This window comes from Podarcis filfolensis (genome assembly GCF_964270895.1).
Source record: "Podarcis filfolensis genome assembly, chromosome: Z".
NCBI classification, from domain to species: Eukaryota; Metazoa; Chordata; class Lepidosauria; order Squamata; family Lacertidae; genus Podarcis; species Podarcis filfolensis.
Window position 1 is genome coordinate 35,531,044 of NC_139617.1, and position 24,592 is coordinate 35,555,635.

At 44.3% G+C, this 24,592-nt stretch overlaps 1 protein-coding gene across 1 annotated transcript in view; it reads left to right on the plus strand.

Annotated features, from left to right (window-relative positions):
- Positions 1–24,592, plus strand: part of CFAP77 (cilia and flagella associated protein 77) — a 94,424-nt gene that overhangs the window by 34,605 nt on the left and 35,227 nt on the right. The window contains exons 2-3 of the mRNA XM_083596551.1: positions 19,378–19,477; positions 21,236–21,464. Coding sequence (XP_083452677.1) covers positions 19,378–19,477; positions 21,236–21,464 — 329 coding nt within the window. The remainder of the gene's footprint in view (positions 1–19,377; positions 19,478–21,235; positions 21,465–24,592) is intronic.

The window sequence follows — 24,592 nt, forward strand, 5'->3', positions numbered from 1 at the left end:
ATTGCATTGCAAAATTCAGAGCAGTGCAAATTTTCAGTCTGCCTTTCGGTCTGCATCCTATTTTCAGTCTCCATCCCTGCCCTTCAGGTAGGCTTTCCAGAGGCATGTAGCTGGAACACCTACTGGAAAAGGAGTGTGAGAATAGATGGCCTGAAGGTGGCCTGAGACAAAAGGGCTTATCTTAATTTTTAACATAGAAAGCAGTTTTACACTAAGGCAGAGCCATTGGTCCATCTAGCTAGTATTGACTGCACTGACTGGCAGTGCCTCTCTGGGGTAGAGCCCTCCTAGCTTTACCTGGAAATGCCATTGGGGAACGAACCCAGGACCTTCCACATGCAATGTAAATGTTCTCCCACTGAGCTATGGGCCTTCCATTTACGAGTGAACCATACAGATTTTATTAGTGCCCAGGGTCTTGTGGTGGGAAAAGCAGGGAGAGGCGTCCCCTCCATTTTGCTATTGGGTGGTTCTTCCATGATGCTCTCTGTCATGTCTGATCTCTAACAGTATGAGGGGAAAACAAGAATTTTGAAAAACACTGGCTGTCGGTCCTCAGAGTCCTGGGCTGCTAATAAAAAATATTGAAGGTAAGTATTGAATCAGACAAAATGTCTCACTTTGGGCACTGCTGTGCAACCTTCAACAAAGGCTGAACACACTCTCCCCTCACCACCACTGCCTGCCCATGCACAACACACACACATACACAATCCCATTGCCACCCATCTGTCCATCTTCTTGTTCCTTGTAATTGCCTTGTTATTGTCAATGGCATGGACACACATCAGATGCTCTCCAGAGACACCCAGGGGAACTATTGTTTCTTAGCTAAACCAATAGCTCCTGCAATAACCCCCTGCCATTCCCTTTTTTGTTGAATAAATCTCCCACTTTCCTTTGCTGAACGGACATAAAGACACAACTGAAGTTTTGGATTTATGGCTTTCCTTGGATGAAGGGTATTTGGTTCCCCACCCCCATAACTGTTCCGAGCAAGCCCAACCCAATAGTCAGTGCAAAGCCCTCTCCAGGGCAGACTAATCTAATGTTTTCATTTATTCAAATTACAATATGATTCTGACTAAACATTAGAACTTTCTGGTGGCAAGAACTGTTCAGAAAATGGTGGACTCTCCTTCACTGGAGCTTTTCCAACAGAGGTCAGATGGGCACCTGTCAAGGATTCCTTAGCTGTGATTTCTGCATTGCAGGGAGGTTGGGCTAGATCAGGCTTCCTCAACCTTGGCCCTCCAGATGTTTTGAGACTACAATTCCCATCACCCCGACCACTGGTCCTCTAGCTAGGGATCATGGGAGTTGTAGGCCAAAAATATCTGGAGGGCTGAGGTTGAAGATGCCTGGGCTAGATGATCATTGGTGGGGGGGGGGCACATTCCCAGCTCTATGATTCTGTGAAATAAGGGTTGTGCTTTGATTTGAATGTTGTTTCAGAATGTGTGAAATACTATCTATTAAATGCAGTTAATTTTTAATTCCTGCCCCATCCTCACCTTGGGCAGATAAACATATTGATCCTACCCTGTTGTTTTTTTCACTGCAAATTGGGAAAAGTGTGCACAGTCTGAACCACATAGCTGCCAAAAGTGGCTCAGACTGCACCCACTATCTCCATACACATCCTTATGCAAAGGTGATCAGTTTGGGATGGCAGGAAGGGAAAGTGGCAAATCAGATGTATGGGGTACAACCACTAGAGCATTCACTAGTTTCCAGTAAAATCCCTACATAAACATACTAGGTCACTGTGTTCTGCAATATCATTTCTCTTGAAGTCCCAAAGATTTCAGAAGCCTACTCCACAGTAACTTGGAGCAGGGCCTTCAGTTTGGTGGCCCCTGTTTTGTAGAAGAGCATTCTCCCCTTTGATACACCTAGAGGGCAGAGGGTTGGCAAAAGATGAACTAAGAAAACAGCAGGATAGATGTTACATTACATGACCTCACACATAAGAAAGACAAGGCCATATCTCTTGTCTGCCCATCTGTCTTGGGTGCCTTAGTTGAGATTCATGAATTCCAGGGGCCTCGACTAGATGACCCTTGGGGTCCTTTCAACTCTGATTCTATGACTGAGTATTCATCCCCTCATTTTTTAATATAGATATCTATAGATATAGATATATAAAACACACACACATATACGCACATATATATGATGTTGTTATTTTGGCCCTCCGTGCCTTTATGCTCAGATGAAAATAAATAAAGAAATACAGATCTTCCATTTCCTCCCTAATTTGTAGTCTTCTGGTGTTAGCCGGGCTTATAAGACACATGCTCCCAATTAGCTGCTTCTCTTAATTTAAATGCTTCATAAATTATCTCCTGCGCTGGTGGATTATCACTTCATAATGCGAGTTAGCATTTAAATAAATAGCGGCGATGTAGAAAATTAGAGAGGTTTACAGTCTGGAGGCACCAACGTAATGAAGGGAAACAGCACACCAGCTGAATGAGGCTTCGCGAAGGGTGGAGGTGGGGAAGGCGTGTGAAGGAGACGTTTCTTGGCCGCCCAAGCTTCAAGGACCTGAAACTTTAGCAGGGCCAATGCTGGGTTGCTACAGTGACTGTTAGAATAGGCCTAGCCACAAACTCCCCACATTCTGCTCCGAGGTTACCCTGAGAATTCTGCGCCTGAAATAAGTTAGGCGAGCCGCATGCAATGTTTACTTACACTTTGCTTCGCTAATGAGCTGGTACATAATGTACCAGTGGGATGCCGTTTGCCTAAGCTACCATTCCCAGAGTGGTTTAACTATCAATCCCTCTTCCCAGGAAGTTATGGGAATTGTAGCTCTGTGTGCAGAATAGGTTGCAAAACAACTCTCAGCACCCTTAGCAAACTGCAGTTCCCAGGATACTTTTTGGGGGGAGCCATGACTTTAAAGTGATATGACACTGCTTTAAATGTGTAGCGCAGATGGGTACTTAGTTGGCGACAACCCAATATTCAGACGCAGCAGTAAAAATTCAGCACTGCTGTTTATCAAGAGCCTGAGCAAAAACTGCATTTCTAAATTGGTACCTAAAACTATGCCAATTAAGAGCCTGGTGAATATGGTTTCATAATGCGGGTGCCACGGCCACAGCGCTGGGTTGCCCCCAAGATTCAGGGGTGCCACAGGCCACACGTGTGTGACGTCATATGTGGAGGACCAGTGTGGGCCTGGCATGAGGTTGCACCAACCTGCACAGCAACTCCTGACACCACACAGGCCGGTGCAGCCTTCCATTGATGCTACACCAACCATGCTCGAAGCAATGCTTTGGCCTCCTCCACCCCCCTCAATATTCGTGGGGGAGGCTGAGCCACCTGCTAAGGAATATCGAGGAGGCTGGCAATACCTCCACCCCCTAGAATTGGCATGCCTGGCCACAACACAGAAGTCCTTGCTTGTTTATGTGCATGTATGAGTCAAACTAACAAAACGTATTCTCTAAATGTAATCTCTGGTCGCTGGCAGCCTGCAGGTTTAAAATCTGGGACCTTTTCAGTGCAAAGCATGTGCTCTAAAAGTGACCTATTAAAGGGACAAGTATGTATGAGAGTGAGATGCAGAGATGGACAAATATGTACTTTTTGTTTGTTTCTCCCAGTTTCTGTTTTCCCCCAATCTTAAATTAAATCTTCCCTATTAAAAAAAACAAAACCTCACAAAAATACATCAGCATTTAAGTATGAATTTCTCCCAACAAACATTCCAGCCTTGGTTGGGGTCCCTTCCACCTCTACTGTGACCAATATACATGTTGTTGAATTTTTCAAGCCTTGGTATAATTTGATTTGATTTATTATATTTCTATGCCGCTTTTTATTCAAATGAATTCCACAGCGGCTTACAAACAATAAATAATGATAACATTATAGAATGTAATAGAACATCACACATACAGCATAAGTCATATAGAATAATTAACAAATCATCAGTGAAACAAATTGTGTCCTCCATCATGGAGAGCACGTGTTGCGGTGAGATCTGCCTCCTTGTTGTGGGGCGGGACCATTTGGATAGCCACAACACCCCATTGGTTGCCCCTGGGTTGCTGGGGCAGAAATTTGGCCTCTTGGGTTGTCTATTGGCTACCGATGGGCTATTTATGTTGATGCACGTTGCTGGGAGCTTCCTCTTCCTTGCAACAAGCACCGGATCACCTGCCCTCCCTCCCTATATTTAGGGCTGTTCTTTTGGCCTTGCTGTGCCTGTCTAGGGGTCATCTGTTTTGGAGCAGGGGCCCAGTAGGAATTTTGTCATTTGGCTGTTTGGCTGTTGCCCTCTGGTTTTTGCCAACCATGTAGCAAATTGTCACAACTTTGTAAGGTTGGCGGTTAGGCATTGTTTTCGGAGGGAAAGTGGTTGGCTGTGCCTGCCCCTCCATTTGCTGCTACTAGGGAATTCCATTAAAGGAATCCAGGGGCTCGCCTTGCTTTTGTCTGAACCCTGTCGGGGGGCTAGGGCCATGCCAGAGTCCCTGGGAGCATTTGGGGTGAGCTGGGAGACTGAAGCCAGTTTTGTGCTTCCCCAGAATGCTTTCTCTTACTGACCTCTGGTGGTGCCCAGTTGTCAGTCCTGTTCCTGCCACAGTGCAGGTTCAGGTAGCCTGGAACCATGCCTAAGCAACCACACACATGCTGTAATCAATAAAGTTGTGGCCAAAATTATTGCCAAAACAAACTAAAATTCTGTGTCTATTGTGTATTTATTTGGGGGTGGTTTTGGGGATCTTCAAACGCAATCACAATGTAGAGGACATTGAAAAATAAGTTAAACATCACAATTAAACCAAAAGTCATATTATATAACTAACAAATCAATACAGCATTTATAATCTATAAAACAATATTAAAAACATTAACAAACTAGCAGCCAAAAATAAACTAAGCACTGTTGAGTTCATACACACACTCTCCACACCCCATAGCTGTCAACTTTTCCCTTTTCTTGCGAGGAATCCTATTTGGAATAAGGGAATTTCCCTTTAAAAAGGGAAGCTTTGACAGCTATGTCACACCCCCATGACTCATAATCTTTCACTGGAGGGTGGGCAGCACAGATTAAACCAACCCACGCCCCATGGTAGCTCCCTTGTGAAGGTGTCTGTGGATGGAGGGTGGAGCAAGGCAGGTGGAAACAGCCATTACTTTCTGACCAAAACAGAGTCTTTCTCCTTGCATAATGCCTTTTTGCATGTTATTTCCAACGATATACAGTGGTACCTTGGGTTACAGACACTTCAGGTTACAGACTGCACTAACCTGGAAGTAGTACCTCGGGTTAAGAACTTTACCTCAGGATGAGAACAGAAATCGTGCAGTGGCAGCAGCGGGAGGCCCCATTAGCTAAGGTGGTACCTCAGGTTAAGAACAGTTTCAGGTTAAGAACATACCTCCGGAACGAATTAAGTTCGTAACCAGAGGTACCACTGTATGTATTTTCATGCACACTTTCCCCTAATAAACACATTATTTGGGGTCCAAGAACTGCTCTGTAAAAATTCAGGGAAGTGCAAATTTCTAAAGATTGCTTCACATATTGGTTCAAGAAGTGTGAATTAGATAGTTCCTCATCAAAATGCAAAAAGAATTTAATTTCTCCTCTGTACCTAGAACTGGCAACCCTAAACCTTCCTAAAATGCAATAAATTTGCCTGTGTCCATTAAATTGAGACTTGCACTTCCCTGGAATACACAGTCTCATTTTCCGCCTATGCTTGCAACGCCATACCCCACAGCAATGTACGTTCAACATGCCAAAATTTCACAGACTGAGCTTGATGGGCAACAGCACACACCCTGCTCATTACACCTTTTTTAGTGATCGTGACATTCTAATATGTCAAACCACTTCGCGGGGAAGTAATGCAACTAATAACTTTTTTATTCATGCCTGAGGGTTGGACTTTGGTTGCAGCTGTCACAGGATGTGTGTGACATTTTTTTCTCTCCATGTTTTTTTAAAAACACACACATGCACACCATGATTTTGACACAACAAGACCTTCTGTTATGCCTGCAAGTTAGGGACTGCGAGATAAAGCAGAGTTCCACGAAGATGTCAGTATTAAACCTTGGGCAAATTTTTAAGTGGTTGTAAGTTGGTTTGCTTTCAGGGAGTCAATTTAACACACACACACATTTTAACACTCAACTACTAAGATTTGCAGCACCAATTGATGGACTGACTGATGCGTGGGCCGTGAAAGGCCAGTCACTGGGGTAACAGGGAGAGCCCTGTTCCAGATTTGCAGCTACCTCCATTGAAGGTACAAGGTCTACCTGAAATATCACTGGTGGAACTACAACAGGCTTTCCCACTACTTCAGTCATACAGCCGTAAGAGATGAGCAACTGTTGCCTTGAATCAATTGTGGTCTAAGGCTTTGGCCTATGCCTTTGACTGTGAGATCAGACATCAGAGCCCTCTTCAAGAAGGGTTCATGTCCAGTTTGCAGGCTTCCCACAGGTCAGCCACTGTGAGAACAGAATGATGGGCTGGATGGACCTGTGGCCTGATCCAGCAAGTTCACATGTTTTATCTAAGTTTTACTTAAAGGTAAAGGTAAAGGGACCCCTGACCATTAGGTCCAGTCGTGACCGACTCTGGGGTTGCGGCGCTCATCTCGCTTTATTGGCCGAGGGAGCCGGCGTACAGCTTCCAGGTCATGTGGCCAGCATGACTAAGCAGCTTCTGGCAAACCAGAGCAGCGCACGGAAATGCCGTTTACCTTCCCGCTGGAGTGGTACCTATTTATCTACTTGCACTTTGACGTGCTTTCGAACTGCTAGGTTGGCAGGAGCAGGGACCGAGCAACAGGAGCTCACCCTGTCGCGGGGATTCGAACCACCGACCTTCTGATCAGCAAGTCCTAGGCTCTGTGGTTTAACCCACAGCGCCACCCGCGTCCCAAGTTTTACTTAGAGTAGACCAATTTACATTAAGGAACCCAAGCCAGAAGCATGCCTGGGGGTGAAGATTCAAGATGCCACTTTGAAAGGGGCATGTTCCACCCTGCCAAAAAGCAAAATTTAAAAAATCCTAGCGGATGTCTTTCCCCCCATAAAGTCTGCTCTTTCCACACCTTGTATTAGAACAGACAAGGACTGGGCTCATTGCTATACTAGGGTGATCTGTCCCCATGGGACTGCTTGCCTCTCGCTGTTCTCGCCCCTGTCCCCACACTGTGGCACAAAATCCAGGGACTTGGCAAGGGGCAGGGCAGGTGGTATTTGCACGGAGACAGTGTCTCCCTTTAGCTCTGAGCAAGGCTCCCCAACCTTGGTCTGCCATTCGTTGTCCCCACTTCCCGGAGCCTCTTGCGCTGCACAGACGAGACTGTCAAAAGCAGGGAGATATAACCCGCTCCATAACACCTCCCCAAAGGCTTTGGTGTCTATTAATAGTCCAGCCAGAGTCATACAGCTGTCTGGGACTGGACTGGGTGCCAGGGGTGCTGGGGAGAAGAAGAGAGAGAACGGATCTCACAAGGACTGGAGAAGAAAATATCTATTTCTCTCACTCACTGATCTTTCCAATCATCTTTCTTTCCATCTGGTTTTTTTAAATAAAAAAATACCCCTTTCTTGTAAAAGGATTGCAAGTGAGGCGCATTTGTAAGCTGCATTTTAATAAGTCAATATGAAAGCTCAAAATTATTTAAAGCTTCTTAAATAGGATTATATTTGATTTCTTATGGGAATTGTGGGGTACAAGGCTGCTGGAGGCGGGGTCCTTCCTCTGCCAGTGTTGTTATGTTAATAAAACACTAACGGTCAGGATCCAAAGCCGCACCCATTGGCTGGCCAGCTTGCTACATGCTCCTTGCTCCCACTAGAGGCAATGAGGCCACCAAATTGGATGTCTTTAAAAGAGGATTAGACAAATTCATGGAGCAGGAGAAGGCTATCAGTGGCTGCTAGTCACAATATCTTTGTTCTCCCTTTCCCTGTCAGAGGCAGTAATGCTTCTGAATTCCAGTTGCTGGAAACCACAGGAAGGGGAGAGGGCTCTTGTGCTTGAGTCCTGCTTGTGGGTTTCCTACAGACTGACTACTGTGGCTACTGTGAGAACAGGATGCAGGACTAGATGGGTTATTGGCCTGATCAAGCAAAGCTCTTCCCATTATATGGAATTTGCTTACTTTTTACTCAAACTCCCTTGATTTACCCACCCCTATAGCTGGTGTACTGCCCACCCTGCTGCCCAGACACTTCTCTGACTGACCTGGCAAACACAGTCACAGGTGCAATATCTGGAGCAATCTGGGTCCAAATTAAAGCAACTGCAGGCCCTGGGCTAGGGGACCTTGGGAGTCCCAAACCTGATAGCATCTGATCATAAGAAACAAAACCACATTCTCTTCTTTACCTATGCAATGAAAATAGAAAATTGCTGAAATTTTAGCATTAATAAAATGATTGTTTATAGATTTATAACCCTTAATAAGTTAACAAAAGTATGGCATTAATGAAGATGTTCACATGGACCACTCACATAGACCATACTCTACATACAGAGTCAGAACAGTTTCTCTCATGCTCTCTTGGATGCAGACTTATCAATTATATCATTAAAATCAGCAAGCCACAATTTATTGTTTTCTATGCAGAGAATGCTTAGATCACACAACAGATCTTGGGACGTTGCTGACCACAGATCACTCTTCATCCTTTTTAGTCTAGAAAGGGATCTTTCGCCAGTACCATTTGTAACCAGTTAAACGCAGCAACAATCTGAAAAGTGTTTCCACATTTGGAAAAGCTGTCAAATTTTCTCCTAGAATATGTCAGGAGTGAGCTGGTTGTAAATTACACCATGCACACTCGACGTTGTCCCACCACCAGTCCCCAGGCTCTAAACCTTTCTCTCTTGGTGGTTCCCCAGCTGGTTCCTTCCACCATTCCTCTGAGCCCAATCAGTCCATGACAATAATTTGATATATATACTGGTGGCTGAAATGTATTTTTTCTGGTTGAGCTTATTTGATGTACAGGTGGAAGTGCAAGAGGGTAGGTTTCTCCATTTACTTTGGTGGAATATAATAAATTATTTGAGCAGAACTGGGTTTCGTTTCCGTATGTTCACTTCTAGGTAGGAGGTCCATCCCAGTGCTGCCATTCCAATGGACCTTTCTCAATTCAGAATATTTCCTCGTTATTCAGTGTTGTCTAGAAACCTATATCATTATTGTCTCTGAAATGTCACTAGTAGCATGAACAGTTGGTATTTTTGTGTCTGCAACACTTGGACTTCCTTTAATTCTTTAAGACGGTAATGAACATGAACTGCTTCTTTTGGTGTAACTATCTTGTAGTATGTTCCTTCTACACCTTGTATTAATTCTTTGACTGTAGGTCAAAGGTCACTTCATTGTCATTTTCTCCTCTCCTGAAGTTTCTGTAGTGGTAGTTACTGGCAACAGTTCTCATCGAAGTTCTTGGGAGGCTGCATTCTATAAATGGCTGACTGGTTGTTCTTCAGTCTGCTCAGACTGCTCAGTGTAGTCTACTTGATTTTCTTCCGTTTGTAAACATGAGTTTTCCGTATCGGAGGGATTATGTAGGACTGCTTCTGCCTGCTGTACAAAGCCATATGACGGGATTAGCTTTAAACGTTGAAGTATTTCCTGCTGCTCTTTTTGCTGCTTTTGTTTACTAGCACCACTTGCATATCCCTTACTCATTATTATTTTTACAAAAAGTAAGGATTAAATATTATTGTGATTCACAATGATATAAAAGCCTCACTTGTTCTCGAAACACACTCTCTAATGATAGACAGTGATCTCTAATGATAGATTGCTACACAGGTGGCTTTATCATCATTTGGTTCTGAGTAGCTTTAAGGCCTCCACAAACTTTATTGAACAGCAAGTATGCACTTGTGCAACTGTTATACCATCATAGACTTGTACATCACGTGTTTAAAGTTACTAAGCAACTGGGCCTAGATAGTAAAGTCTTGCTGTCAATTTCCGGTGCACAGACCTTGCCAATTGCCAGTGCACAACACTAGGCGTACAAAAATATTTTTAAAAAGTTATTTCTGCTTAGAAACACCCTGTTTTCAAGTAGGAAGTTAAAGTCTTACCAATCCCCTCTCCTATTCATACACATACACACAAACACACAGAAAGAACCTGTTCTTAAGTGCTTTTCTGTCTTGCTGGCCCTTTAAAACCGAATTCCTAAGAGTTCATTTGCATTTAGATCTCCTTTGGTTCCTTCTCATCTGAAGACAAATCCTCACAAAGGCTGCTTAATTAGACCAAATTAGATTTCCACCCAGTAGCTTGTCATTCATTAGAAAAACCCGCTGTTCTTTTTCACTCTTCTCTCCTCCCCCCCTCCGCCACCCCCCCCCCCTCAGTAATTACAGCCTGGTCTAGTCATTCCCACCCAACCCCATCTCAAAATGTTCACTTCAGATTCAAGAGCTTGTGCTCAGTGTGATATAGACAAGAGGCAAGATTCAGCCAGCCCGCAATAAGCCTGCCAGTTTTGAGAGTCGGATACAGGGGGATGCAACAAGCGTTCTTTTAGCCATAATGGGCTATTCTGTTTTTGTAAGCCCTCAGCAATTAAGTCTGTGATCCTCTAGGCAGTCTCTCCAATGGCAGTGAGGCTACTCCTCAGCCAAGGCAGCCTTTTAGTAATTTCACTTCATTAAGGCAGCGGATCTTTTGGTAATTTGGCAGCCTCGGAGCTAAATTCCAACTATTTTCTTCTGACACAATCGAATATGGACGATGATTGTTCATCTGCCATCTGCTGCATCAGGCCATTAGCCCCATCTAGTCCCCACAGTGGCCAGTCAGATGCCCTAATGGGAGGCTGGCAAGTAGAACAGGAGCACAACAGCATTCTTCCTGCTTGCAATTCCCAACAGTGGAGGGAGAACATAGCCATTGCAGCTAGTAGTACATTACTAGTAACCATTGATAGCCTTTTCCTCCATGAATTTGTCTAATCCTCATTTAAAGCTATCCAAGTTGGTGGCCATCATTACATACTGTGGGAATGAGTTCCATAGTTTAACTACGCACTGTGTAAAGTACTGTCTTTTGCCTGTCCTGAATCTTCCAATGTTCTTGTTCATTGCATGCCTTTGGGTTCTAGAAGCTTATCTCTATTCAGCTTCTTCAGACTATGAACAAATGTTATACACTTCTATTATGTCCTGCCTTATTTACCTTTTCTCTTTTCCCAAACTCAGATGTTGTAGATTTTCCTCAAAGGGGGACAGTTGCTCCAACCCCTTGATAATCATAGTTGCATTTTTCTCAGCATTTCCCAAACCTACAGTATCCCTTTTGAGAAGAGGCAACCAGAACTGTTCGCAGTATTCCAAGTATACTTGGACTACATATTTGTACTGGTTGGCATCCGCCTGTCTCAGGAGACAATAAAAGAGTGTGCCTTTGGGTGTGAAGTCAAACCGTTAGAGAGTTGCAGTACATACTATGACTGTAGAGACTGATACAGGAGCAAATGAAGGTGTCTGGTTGTGCTGATGCAGGTGTACCATGGCATTTCTTCTTTCTGTGCTCCTCCCAGTCATTCCTCCTTTGGTCACTGCTGTGGATACATGATCTGACTGTCTGTCTGTCTCCAGGCACTGTGGTTGTCTACAAGGGATTCCCACATGGTGGGGTTAATGTTGCCAGCCTTCATGTCCTGTTTGCAGACATCTTTGTGAAAACAATGCATATAAAATTTCATTATAATATGGGGGGAATACTCACAAAAATGTGTATTCTAAGAGGGCATCACTAAAATGTCGGTGCATTTTCACCAGAGCTTTCTAAAATAATAATGATTAGAAGCCAAGGTGAAAACATGGCAAAGTGAACTCATGAGAAAATGAGGAAAACCAATATTAAGAGATTTGTCCCTCCCTAATACAAGGATATATTAGCAGCAGTAATAAAGAACTGCTTCTTTTAAACAACACACAACATGCGGTGGCGGCCACACACACATACACACACACACACACACTCCCTTTTTATGCCCGCATATTTGATAAAACGACCGTCCCCTTCCAAACTATGAAACCTTTCCTTCTTCATCATCTAACTAAACCCGATGTGCCGTGTTACAGTTCCCTCAGGGACGCTCTCCAACACATGCCTCTCCACACCCCCACACTTTGTAGCTCTCCGCCTTCTCCAAGTGTAATCAAACATCAAGCTAAGTAGCAAATAAATCTCTCCATCTCATAAGCTGCGCAGCGAGATCATGTAAATGCAAATGAACGGCTTGATTTCAAGCTGTTGTGGAGGAAAGGAGGCGGGGTGGGTGGGGGAAGACTTCGGGCCTTTGCTCCGCCTGGCATGGACCCGTAAATCAGAAATAATAATCGTAATGGGAGCATGATGAGGAGTTTGACTATGCAAGGGAGTGTAATGAAATAATAAAAACACACCCGAAGCAGAGCAGAAGGGAAGGAAACAAGCAGGGCTCTTGAACAGGTTAAGGAATGGTGTGACCTCATGGCTTGCAGAAGCTTCTGATGAGAGACAGACCCATTTAGGGGTGAAGAAAGACGTCATATTTAAAGAGATGTTGGAGCAGTTTCTTTACCCACACTGTGAGCATGGCTGCCTCCTGACTTCGTAACATGTATGGCAGATAGGCTTTCCATCACTCTGAGCGCTAGGGGCTGTATCCAATGCTAGTCCTACTCAGATTAGACCCACTGAAATCCATGGATTTCAAAATTAGCCAGGCCCATGAATTTCAATGGGTCTGTTACCATCAGACACAGCAACCCTAAGTCAGTTGTCAGTCTCACGCACCCTAACCCCATACTTCAGGTAGGCTGCTTGCATTTTTAAGAATAAATAAATAAATGTTAACACTCCACATTCATCATGTGCATTTATCAGTTTGTAGTTTCATCATTTGCCTCTTCTTTTTAAAAAAAAAAACATTTTAAAAATAGTGACAACAATGCTCTGGGGATTAGTGAAAAGTGAATTGGTGATGTAAGGGGCACTAGCCAGCTCACACCAACCACTAGCTTCTGGCCATTGCTGCAAACATGCAGAACATGTTTTCCTCACTACCACCACAAATCTCAACCCTGGTATCCTTCTCCCAGACAGTACATGCAGACAAAGGCTCTGCCTTGTAAGTAAGAAAGAGATACGTATTCAGTCAGATGATGGTGCAGGCTCAGCAGCAGACATAGTGCTCAGAAGTTACACTTCAGCAGCAGGGCAAGAAGTGGATGGAAGCAATTAAGATGTCCCAACAAGTTTCGGCACCCACCTGCGACACTTTTAAATACAAGGTGGGGCACACACATCATTGGAAATGTTGGTGTTGGGATTGCGAACGTGAGCTCTGTCAGAGAGGGTGGGTCTGTTTCCCTCTGCAAAGGCGTTGTCTGGTTTTAGTTGACAAGGTGTTCAACTGCTGTCACCATCTCCTATTCAGACTCCCCCCATAGCTGTTCTGAGCCCTCCTGAGCCTTCATTGAGGCCTTCTCTGCAGAAAGAATGTCCTGAGCTTGGCTGGATCAGGCCAATGGCCCATCTAGTCCAGCATCCTATTCTCACAGTAGCAATGCAGATGCCTTCAAGAAACTTGTCAGCAAGATTTGAGTACAAGAGCACTCTCCCTTTCTGGGGCATCCAACAACTATTTTTTTTATTTCGAAATATATTTTATTGAATTTTAATAACAGGTTACAGAAAAAGGAAATGAAAGAAAAATAGTTTAGGAATATTAAGTTGATACAATTGCCAATAAGTGAATATAGGACACAGCTGTGTGATTTACTGAGTTTATAGTAAAACATCCCAGAAGGAAAAGAATGTGCAGTTTGTGATTACAAAAGGTTCCATGGTAGAAATCAAAACAATTACAACTATTGATTTCAAAAAAAGACGAAAAGTAACCTTAATGCATATTAAATCATTTTACTTTAAAAACAAACAAACACGTTTAACCAAGTTTAATTATGAGCAGCATAAAGGACTTCTTAAAATGTGTCCTGAATCTGCCAACGTTCAGCTTCATTGGATGCCCACAAATTCTAATACAGTCATATCTCCACGAACATCTGCCCCCTCGATCGTCCATTTCGGCGGACGTCCGTGGCAAACCTGGAAGTACTGGAACAGGTTACTTCTGGGTTTGCTGCTTTGCGCAGAAGTGCAAAACTGCTCCATGGGCACGCACAGAGCGACGTTTTGTCAAGCATCTCTTTCATCGAGCGTCCGGGGCTCCGGAATGGATCCCAGATACTTGACGAGGTACCACTGCACAGTGGTACCTCGGGTTACAAACACATCGGGTTACAAACACCTCAGCTACAAACACTTCGGGTTATAGACTCCGCTAACCTGGAAGTAATACCTTGGGTTAAGAGCGTTACCTCAGGATGAGAACAGAAATCGCACACTGGTGGCACGGCAGCAGTGGGAGGCCCCATTAGCTAAAGTGGTACCTCAGATTAAGAATGGTTTCAGGTTAAGAACGGACCTCCAGAACAAATTAAGTTTGTAACCAAAGGTACCACTGTTTTATGAGAGAGGAAGATAAACTTTTCTCTATCCACTTTCTCCATACCATGCACAACCTCTCACTCACCTTTCCTAAAAGTCCCAAACACTGCAACCTTTCATCATAGAGGGATCACCCCACCCGTTTTCTGAACATCCAACCAGTGGTGTAGCGTGGGTTGTCAGCACCCGGGGCAAGGCAAGTAATTTGCGCCCCCTAACCCGTGGATTTGCGCCCCCTAACCCGTGGATTTGCGCCCCCTAACCCATGGATTTGCCCTAACCCCAGATGTTGCGCCCGGTGCGGCCCGCCCCCCCTGCACCCCCCACGCTACGCCACTGCATCCAACCCCACAAGTACACAAGGTCGCTTTTCAAGGAAGCAGTAGTGGTTGCAGCAGCCTACAGGACATATTTGGATGGGTTATGGGTTTGTTTTGTTTTTCCTCTTGTTTTATTATGTATTTTGTGCTTTTATGCTATGAACTGCCCTCAAATCTTCAGATGAAGGGTGGTTTTTACAAATAATAAATAAATATATATATAAATTTGAAATCCTGGACCCACTTGATTTCATTTGCTTTTCTTTCATTCGTTTGTTCATGTTTTTTATTTCCCTCCAAATATTAACCCCTAATTTTGTAGCAGCTACAAAATAGTGCTGCAGAGAGCTGTTAGTCTGGGGGCACTCACTGCAAATCTAGAAACAGCCTTTTTGAGGATTTCCTCACATGCACACATTTTGCCTACAACACAAATCTTTTGCGAAGTCATTTTCTCTTCTGTTTTCTTTTGGTATGTTCCTTTCAAGAATGTGTGCGTTTTTAAGGCACACCTCAGTATATGAACTTTTGCACCCATTACTAGGCTGGAGACCTGCATCAAACAATAAAGGAGAGGGAATGGAATGGAATGGACTGGCTGGCATACTCCATACCCCAACATTGTATTGCACTTGTACATGTAAACGGGCAACTGCAAAGAATTGTATATGCATGCATTAGGATAGGTAGCTGACCCTTGGAGTTTTGCAGGTCCGAGAGCAAGAGAGGTCCTGGGTTCAGTCATCTGTATCTCCAGGTTGGGCTTGGAAAGCCTCTCAGCCCCAAACCCTGAATAGCTGCTGCTAGACAATGCTGAGCCACTTGGACCATTAGTCTGAGTTGGTATAAGGCAGTTTCCTGTGCTCCTGTGTCTTACTGGAAGGTCTGAAGCTAAGAGCACAGGAGGTTCCATGTTCAATTCCTGGCATCTCCAGGTAGCGAGAATAACCCCTGGTCTGAGCAAAACAATCTAAAGCAGCACCCTGTGTTCCTATAATAAACAGTGGAAATCTGGCATTAAATTTTAGGTTCCCTAAAGGTTCTGTCCCCTTTTACATTTGAGGCAGGGTGTCTCCAAATGTGGCCATATAAATAGTGTTTAGGAGGCTCGATTGCCATCATCGAAGCCATAAAGGGAGCAAAGCTTTCAGAAGGTGCCCAGAGAAAATTATTAGGCCCGCCTGGAAGACAGCAAGAAATGGGTTTTAATTACAGCGGAGAGAGTGGAAATAAGGCAGCGAAATTACATCTTAATTAGGTTTAATGAAGTTGTCTGTTGGTGGGGACAGCTGTCAGGAGAAGAAAGCGGGGGAATCTGCATTCTAGCCAAAGCTGGTGAAAAGATGAAGATGAGGCCAGGCTGCTGTAGGGGATGAGGTGGTGGATGTGGATGGAAAGAAGGCTGCCACCCTGTGTCACATTGCAGTACTTCCCTCTGCCATTCTGCACATCTCACTGATGCTAAAGATTAACCCACTAGCTTTTTTGCTAACCGGAAACGGAAATATCACTACATTGTGCGTCTCTTAAAATTCTGCAGTGTTCCTGGGTCACTGTGGATGCTCTCATAATTGATCTGCAATTTGGTTCCTGAACTGCCCTGTATAAAACAAAGTTCCAAGTTTCCCCATTAACAATAACGGGGAATCTAATTGCAGCTGTAATTTTCTTCTGCTTTTGGCCAAAGTGGATGAAATGTACAGGCACATCATGCTCACTGGGTGTGATCTTGAGCCAGTCACTGCCTCTCAGTCTAATTTACCTCACAGGGGGTTAAAAGGGGAGTGGGAGAACCACATATACTACCTTGAGCTCCTGGGAGGAAAGGTATGATATAAATGCAATAAGTACAAAAATGCATATTAAAAGAAATTGCTTGCAAAATATATATATATTTGTCAAAATGGCAAAGTTCTGTTGATTTGAATAAATGCTGCCAAATTTTCATAAGTACTTTTTTTTTTTTTAAGCAAATTGCTGCAGAAAGGCGGAAGACTGAATTTAAGACTGGAAAAATGAGACACTAAAACTGACAGATCCTTCTATCCCTATTCACGAAACATGGGCCATCCTGAAGGCATTGCCCTTCCAGGCCTCCTGTCAAACCACGCCGCCAAAAGCCTCTGGTCTTGTCTGGCTCTCCCCAGCCCTGCCCTCCCCTTTAAGACAATATGATGTCATCATGAGGGCTAATCTCTGGCTGGCTTCACCATGGAGATCCTGGTCAAGGCACAAAGACGTGATCAGAGGTCAGTTAATCCCACAGACACCACAAAGCCAGGGTACACAGAAGGGAATAAAAGGAGTTAATTTTAAAACTAAATAAAAAGAGGCCAGCTATTGTGTGCCCATTCCCCCCCCCCATGCCCTCTTTTGAGCCTTCCTCTGGCCACCCCCATATTGTCCTTCTTCCCCCGCTTCAACTTATCCATCAGTTGGTATTTTAGTGACTTTTTCTGCCTGTGAAGGGTGGGCCCTTTGTAGGGACTCACACAAATGTTTTCACGGTTCCAGAGCAATTTGGAGGTCTTCTTTGTAGGGTTGTAGCTACAAGGGGAATCTTTGAGTCGGGGTCTAGCTGCTTTGGATCAAGACCAGCCCGGATTTTGTGAGGAGAGGCTGTGTAATGAAGTGGCTAGAGTGTCTGACTAAGACGTAGAAGAGGTCCTGCACTCGGCTGTGAAGCTCACTTGGGTGACTTTGGGCCAACCGCTGCCCAGATCATGGGGAGCGGAGGGAGAACCTTGTATACTACCTTGAGTTCCTTGGAGAAAAAAGGGTGGGACATAAATGCAATAAACAAATTTTGCAGATCTTGTGTGGGTTAGACAGTTTCTCTGGAAATATTTCTTTTAAGGTTTTTCTCTTTTGTCCTAGGGGGAAATGCAGCCATAATACAGATTTTCATCTAAATATTCTCTGCCATATTTTTCTGTGTGGACACCACCATTTCCCATACATATGAACCCATGCACACAAATCTCTCAGGACAACACTAGGTTGATGGAGAGGGAGAGAGTGCAAAAAAGAAAGAGAGAGCTGTTGTGAAATTGTTGCTTCTAATGGTGACCACCAACCCAAAGAAACCCTTGGAGATTATTTTCCAGCTCTGCTAGATCAGGCCAATGGCTCATCTAGTCCATCATAGTGGCCAACTCTTTTAAAGTCATTCAAGTTGGCAGACATCACTGCCTATTGCAGGAGCAAATTCCATCTTTAAATCTTGTGCTTTGTGAAAAAGTCCTTTTTGTCTGTCCTGAATCTTCCAATATTCAGCTTTATTCAGATGTCAACTGAGTTCTAGTGTTAATGAGAGGGGGAGAGAAAAAAAAATTCTATATCCGCTTTCTTCATGCCATGAAATAATATTTGAAAACAGATGCCGGGAAGGGTTGTAGCTCAGTGGTAGAGCACCTGCTTTACATGCAGAAGGTCCCAAGTCCCAGGTTGAGTCCCTAAAGGTATCTCCAAGCAGGGCTGGGAGACCTGTCTAAAGTCGTAGAGATTCACTGCCGGTCAGGGATAGAGATTGCAGAGGTAGATTGGAATAAAATGTGTGCTAAAAACCCACTAAAATCAGTATCAACCTGGATATGAGAAAATACATTTAAATTACTACACTGATGGCATTTGACACCATTACATAGTATTAATAAAACTATCCCACCATAGTGCTGGAGAGCCTGCAATAGTATAGGTACAACATTTCACATGTGATGGGTGTGTTGAACATATAAAGCCCTCTGGCAGAGGGTGTTTACATAAATGAGGTTTATTATGGGTCAACATGTGGAATGTACTCCAAATCTGGAATTGTTAACTATTTTCAAACAAGGGCAATCTGACCTTTGTTATAATGAACTAATCACTTTTCTTTTAGTAGTGGCACGCCTACTAGTGGCACAGAATTCGAAAGGATGGGAAAATCTGTGTATCTCTCATTGGAAACAGACTGTATGGTCTATTGCTGTATCAGAGGAATTAACAAAGAGATTAAATGCATTGAATGCTACAAATGAAATATGGCATACTTTTATAAAATACTTTACTGATAATCCTGAAGAATGGCAACTGCCAAAATCACAGATTGGACTTTGCCAAACTTTCTAGATTGATCTGTCCTGGGGCGGGGTTGGGCAAGTTGGTCTCAGTGTAAGCCAGTTTCCTCTGTTCCTATTGGAAAGGGGCCATAGTGCAGCAGTTAAGCATCTGCCCAGCATGCAGAAGGTCGCTTGTTCAATCTCCAGCAGCATCTCCAAGAAAAGCTGAGAAAGATAGGTATTGCCTGCAATCCTCGAAAGCCACCGCCAGTCAATCTAGACAATACTGAACTAGACAGTACTCAATATAAAGCAGTTTCCTATGCTGAATCAGAGCCTTGGCACTAATCAGGCATTTCTACATGTGAATTTACTTTGTGTGATTTATTCTGCTCACAGAAAATGAGGGTTTCATGACTGCAAATAAATAAATTATTTAGCTGGTAGAATATTTAAGATGACTGTTTTTACTTCTCTTTGCAGCCGGAGCTTGGGAAACCCCGCAGAAGTTGCTATACTCTCCCCGGCTATGCTTTCAACTATGGGTTATATTTGCATGGGCTGGATGGAGGCGTTGCTGAAGGTAGGGCCATAAGGATGCATTTTCCTGTTAATTTCCGCTGATATATTTTCACCTTTCCACACTTTTCGGAGGAAGAAAGTGTGCTGTCTTTTGTATTTTTGTGATTTCCTGGATCTCTCTTTTCATGTGGCATTATCCTGGGCCCCCAAAACATCATTTAAAAATTGTGCATTCATGGATGATATTGAACTTAGAGTGGTGTCTGGGAACGGGGAGGTGCTATACCATCCCATTTTCAATGCTCTACTAAAGTTCAAGGGAGGATGCACTGCTTCATTCCCAGTCAGTGTACTTTCTGCTGAAATCCTGTAACTTTTTGTACCATAAATGTTTAGGCAGCGGGCGAGGGGCATAGGTAGTACAGTGGTACCTCAGGTTAAGTACTTAATTCGTTCCGGAGGTCCGTACTTAACCTGAAACTGTTCTTAACCTGAAGCACCACTTTAGCTAATGGGGCCTCCTGCTGCTGCCGCGCCACCGGAGCACGATTTCTGTTCTCATCCTGAAGCAAAGTTCTTAACCTGAAGCACTATTTCTAGGTTAGCAGAGTCTGTAACCTGAAGCGTATGTAACTGAAGCGTATGTAACCCGAGGTACCACTGTAATGTGGTAATGTGGGGAAGTGTTGTGGTACAACTAATGATGTGAAATGATGCCCAGTATGAATCCAGCAGGGGTACGCTATTATTGCATTAATGGTATACTGTAGCAAACACCCATGTAAAAGACCCTAGTTTTGAGAGGCCATTCACTGTGCATGGTATTCCCCATTCTTAGGGCTAAAGTAGAAGGGATGTTATTTATGTATACAGGCACTGCATGGATGATTTCTTTCTCGCCCACCCCCACCCCCACCCATATATATATCTCACACAACACAAATGATGCGACAGTGGGAAACCAGGTCCACCCCTGGGCGGGGCGGAAGCCTCAGGAAGGTTGTCTCTAGCTTAGGCTTCTCACTGACAACTAGCTTTCTATGTGCTGGAAGTTCTCTCTCTCTCTCTCTCTCTCTCTCTCTCTCTCACACACACACACACACAAACACACACACACCATAAAATTTATATACCACTTCATTGTAAAAACAAAAGGGAAAACTTCAAAGTGGCTTATCAATAGATTAAAACAATGAGATTATCAATTTAGATTATCAAGTTTAAAACAGCTATTTGAAACATTTTTTTAAAAAACCAATGCTAAAAACCAGATTAAAACAAGTCAGCATTCTATATATCTGTATTGGCTTGCCCGTACAAAAATGTTTTTAGCAGATGCTGAAAAAAGTTCACTCAAGGCACTTGCCTGATGTCAACAGGTAGGGTGTTCAAAAATTCCAAAATATATAAACACAAATACAAACACACAGTCCTCAACCTGAAAGCTATACAGTTCATGAACTGCTTTAACCACAACCACCACCCTGTCTGCCTGGCCAGTCTCTGCACAGGAACAGCTTCCACAAATACTCTTCACTACATAACACAAATACAGTCATACCTTGGTTTTCGAACAGCTTAGTTCACGAACAACTTGGAACTTGAACACCGCAAACCCGGAAGTAAACAAACTTTGCCTCGAAAGCTGAACATCTGGCATGGCTTCCGCGGCTTCTGATTGGCTGCAGGATGCTCCTGCAGCTCCTGCAGCCAATCAGAAGCTGCGACTTGGGTTTCAAACGTTTCAGAAGTTCAACGGACTTCCGGAATGCATTGTGTTCAAAAACCAAGGTCTGACTGTACTGTTGTCTCCCCATAGCCATTGGCCACTGGAATTCTATGAAGCCCAAGAGCATTCCGGAGAAGGAGAGGCCCCGCGACCAGAAGGCCTGCAACAGCCGAGCCGTCAAGGCCGGCTTTGTCACAGCACACGAGAGCAACCTGTACCGCAAGCAAAAGGACATCCGCGTCTGCGAGGATGATGAGAGGCGCTTCAAGAAGACGCCTCCGAAAGTACCTGTGGACATGACATATGGGCGGCCAGCACGGTGAGCAGAAGAAAGTGGGGCACCTCCTTGAGGGATTCCACAGAGGGGTAGTGGTGGAGAAACTGATTTTATTCCCCCTGTTATTTACCTCTCTCTTTTTGTATGCTCCAATCTCATATAATAGAGGCTTGGGGGATTGGGCAAACCCAGTACAGTGGTACCTCGGGTTAAGACCTTAATTCGTTCCAGAGGTCTGTTCTTAACCTGAAGCACCACTTTAGCTAATGGGGCCTCCTGCTGCCGCTGCACCGCCGGAGCATGATTTCTGTTCTCATCCTGAAGCAAAGTTCTTAACCCGAGGTAATATTTCTGGGTTAGCGGAGTCTGTAACCTGAAGTGTATGTAACCTGAAGCGTATGTAACCCGAGGTACCACTGTAGTGTCTTCCCAGTACCAGCAAGGCTGCACTCATCAGGATGGGGCAGGGTGAGCCAGAAGTGGTGAGGTCAGGGGAACTCCAGGTTGGGATCTGTTGAGCTCCCACAGGGCTGCTGCAGCACTCCAGAACTCCACTGACATCCCCGCTGACAGAGATTGGTATGAATTCATGGCAAATGGAGTGGAGATATAGTCTGGTAATTCTTCTTGGGGCTGATGGGAGTTGTAGTTCAGCAGCGTCTGGATGGCTAAAGGTTCCCTGCTCCTGGTACAGACAACACAGAGGGAGATGGATCAATGGCCTGACAGATTTCCTGTGTTTATCAGAAGCATCTATAACTCAGTGGAAGAGCTTTGCATGCAGAATGTCCCAGGTTCAATCTCTTACCAGCTACCGGAGGGGAGAGTACTCGGGCTCAGATCCTGATTATGGGTTTCCCACTGAGGCATTTTGTTTGGCCACTGGATACTGGACTAGAAGGGCCATTGGCCTGATCCAGCAGCCAGGCTCTTCTTATATTCTGCATACCTTGTAAAATGCCAGATGGGCGGGTTACAAATACAGGTAATTAAAAACTTATTATTATTATTATTATTATTATTATTATTATTATTATTATTAATATTATTCCTTGCATGGTGCCGGATCAGCTGTGATGTTACAGATCTCACGTTTTAAAGGGGGGGGAGCAAACTGCTAATAAAGTTGGTTTTTCTATTTAAAAAAGGGAGTAGGTGGGAGGGAGGGGGAGGAAATGGCTGCAAAAGGAAGATGTGATGAACGACAGCAAGTATTTTACCCGATAGCAAATGGGCTGCGCCTATGCAAATTGAATGGATTTTAAAATGGTCTTTAATGACAATTTTCGTTGCAGGCATTAACATTAATTGCAGCCAAATGAAAATGCAGCATTAGGTTGCTGTTAGCAGCAAATGCCCTGGCTATAAAGCTTTATCTTGATCAGAAGCAGCCGTCATGGGGATGACAAGGCCGACCGGTAAATTGCAGGCAGAATAGCTCTTACACCGCACAATGATCCCCCGAAGCAGGCTGGAATCAGCATCAATTTCCCTTTATTTCTTCATAAACGGAGGTTAAATGGCTGCCCGAGAGACCAGCAGGCACGGTTTGAAAGTTTGTTCCCCCCCCCCGCCCGCCCTTTTAAAGAATAAATATGGCAAAATCCCCAAGTAAGGCCAAAGTGCGGGATCTGACAGAGAAGAGGGGGAGCTATTAATTTAAAGTTATTATGCCCTATCCCGGATCGCCTTTAATAGCTACCTTTTATGCAGGCCAGCTGTATTTATCCCCTCGCTTTAAAAGCATGTTATAGACCAAATCAAATTACTGGCTCATTAGACCCACTTTAGGTTAAAAAGGAAAGAAAACTGGGGTGGGTGGTATTTAACCCATTCCTCTTCTGAGTGGCAGGTTTAAGAGTTACCACCAATGGAGAGAAGTGCCTGCTGGGCCAGATGCCGGTCACATCCTCACCATACATTTAAAAGCACATTTAAAGCATAAGGACATAAGGACACCCCTGCTGGATCAGGACAATGTTTAGTTCAGCACCCTGTCCTCACAGCAGCTGGCCAGAGACCTGTGGGAAACTCACAAGCAGGATTCTAGCACAAAAGTACTCTCCCCTCCTCTGGTTTTCAGTAACTGGCATTCAGAAGCATATGCCTTCCCTACAGAGAATCTTGGGAACCATAGTTTACCCGGAAAGAGCTACAGTTCCTGGCACCCTTAATTAAACAACTGTTTTGCACACAATTCTTATTTACTTTATTTGCAGTGGAGGGAAGGGCTGTCTCCCAGAGGCAGAGAATCTGCTTTTCATGCAGAAAGTCTCAGGTTCAATCGCAGTCGGGGTGGGAGTTTCCCTTGCCTGAAACCCTGGAGAGCTGCTGCCAGTCAGTGTAGATAATACTGATCTTGATGGATTGATAGTTTGACTCAAGGTAGTGTGGCAGTAGAGTATCTGCCGTGCACGCAGAAGCTTCAAGATTCAATAGCTGGCATCTCCAGGTAGACCTGGGAAGTGGAACATCCCACCTGAAACCCTGGAGAGCCACTACCAGTCAGGGCAGACTACGGCTAGCCCTGCAGATTTTGCTGGACTGCAACTCTCACATCCATGACCACAGTGTAAGGCACCACAATGAATACCCCTGAACTAGAGGGATCAGTGATTGGACTCAGTATAAAGCCTCTACCTGTGTTTCCAAGAAGGGTCGTAGCTCAGTGGTAGAGTATCTGCTTTCCATTTAGAAGGTCCCAGGCTCAATATCTAGGTAGGGCTGGAAAAGACCCTCATCTGAATCCCTGAAAAGCCACTGCCAGTCAGTGCTGACAGTACTGAGCTAGATGGGCCAATGGACCAACTCTGCATAAGGCAACTTATGTTCCTGGAAAGGGCCAGTAGCTCAGTAGCATAGCATCTGCTTTGCTTTCAGAAGTTCCCAAATTCAATCCCCAGCATCTTCAGGCTGGGCTAGTAATATCTCCTTTCTGAAACCCTGGAGAGCTGCTACCTGTCAGGGTTGGCAGCACTGAGCTAGATAGGCCAATGATCTGACTCAATTTAAGGAATCTTTCTTTATTCCTATATTCAAAGCAGTTCGGAGCCATAAAACAGTGAACAGCATCAGTTTAAAATGTTTAATTGTGTTTCTAGCCTTCTGAGGGCACCTTAATTGTGATAAACATCCCACTGAGACCCCGGATGGTTTAGTGTTTAGAACCA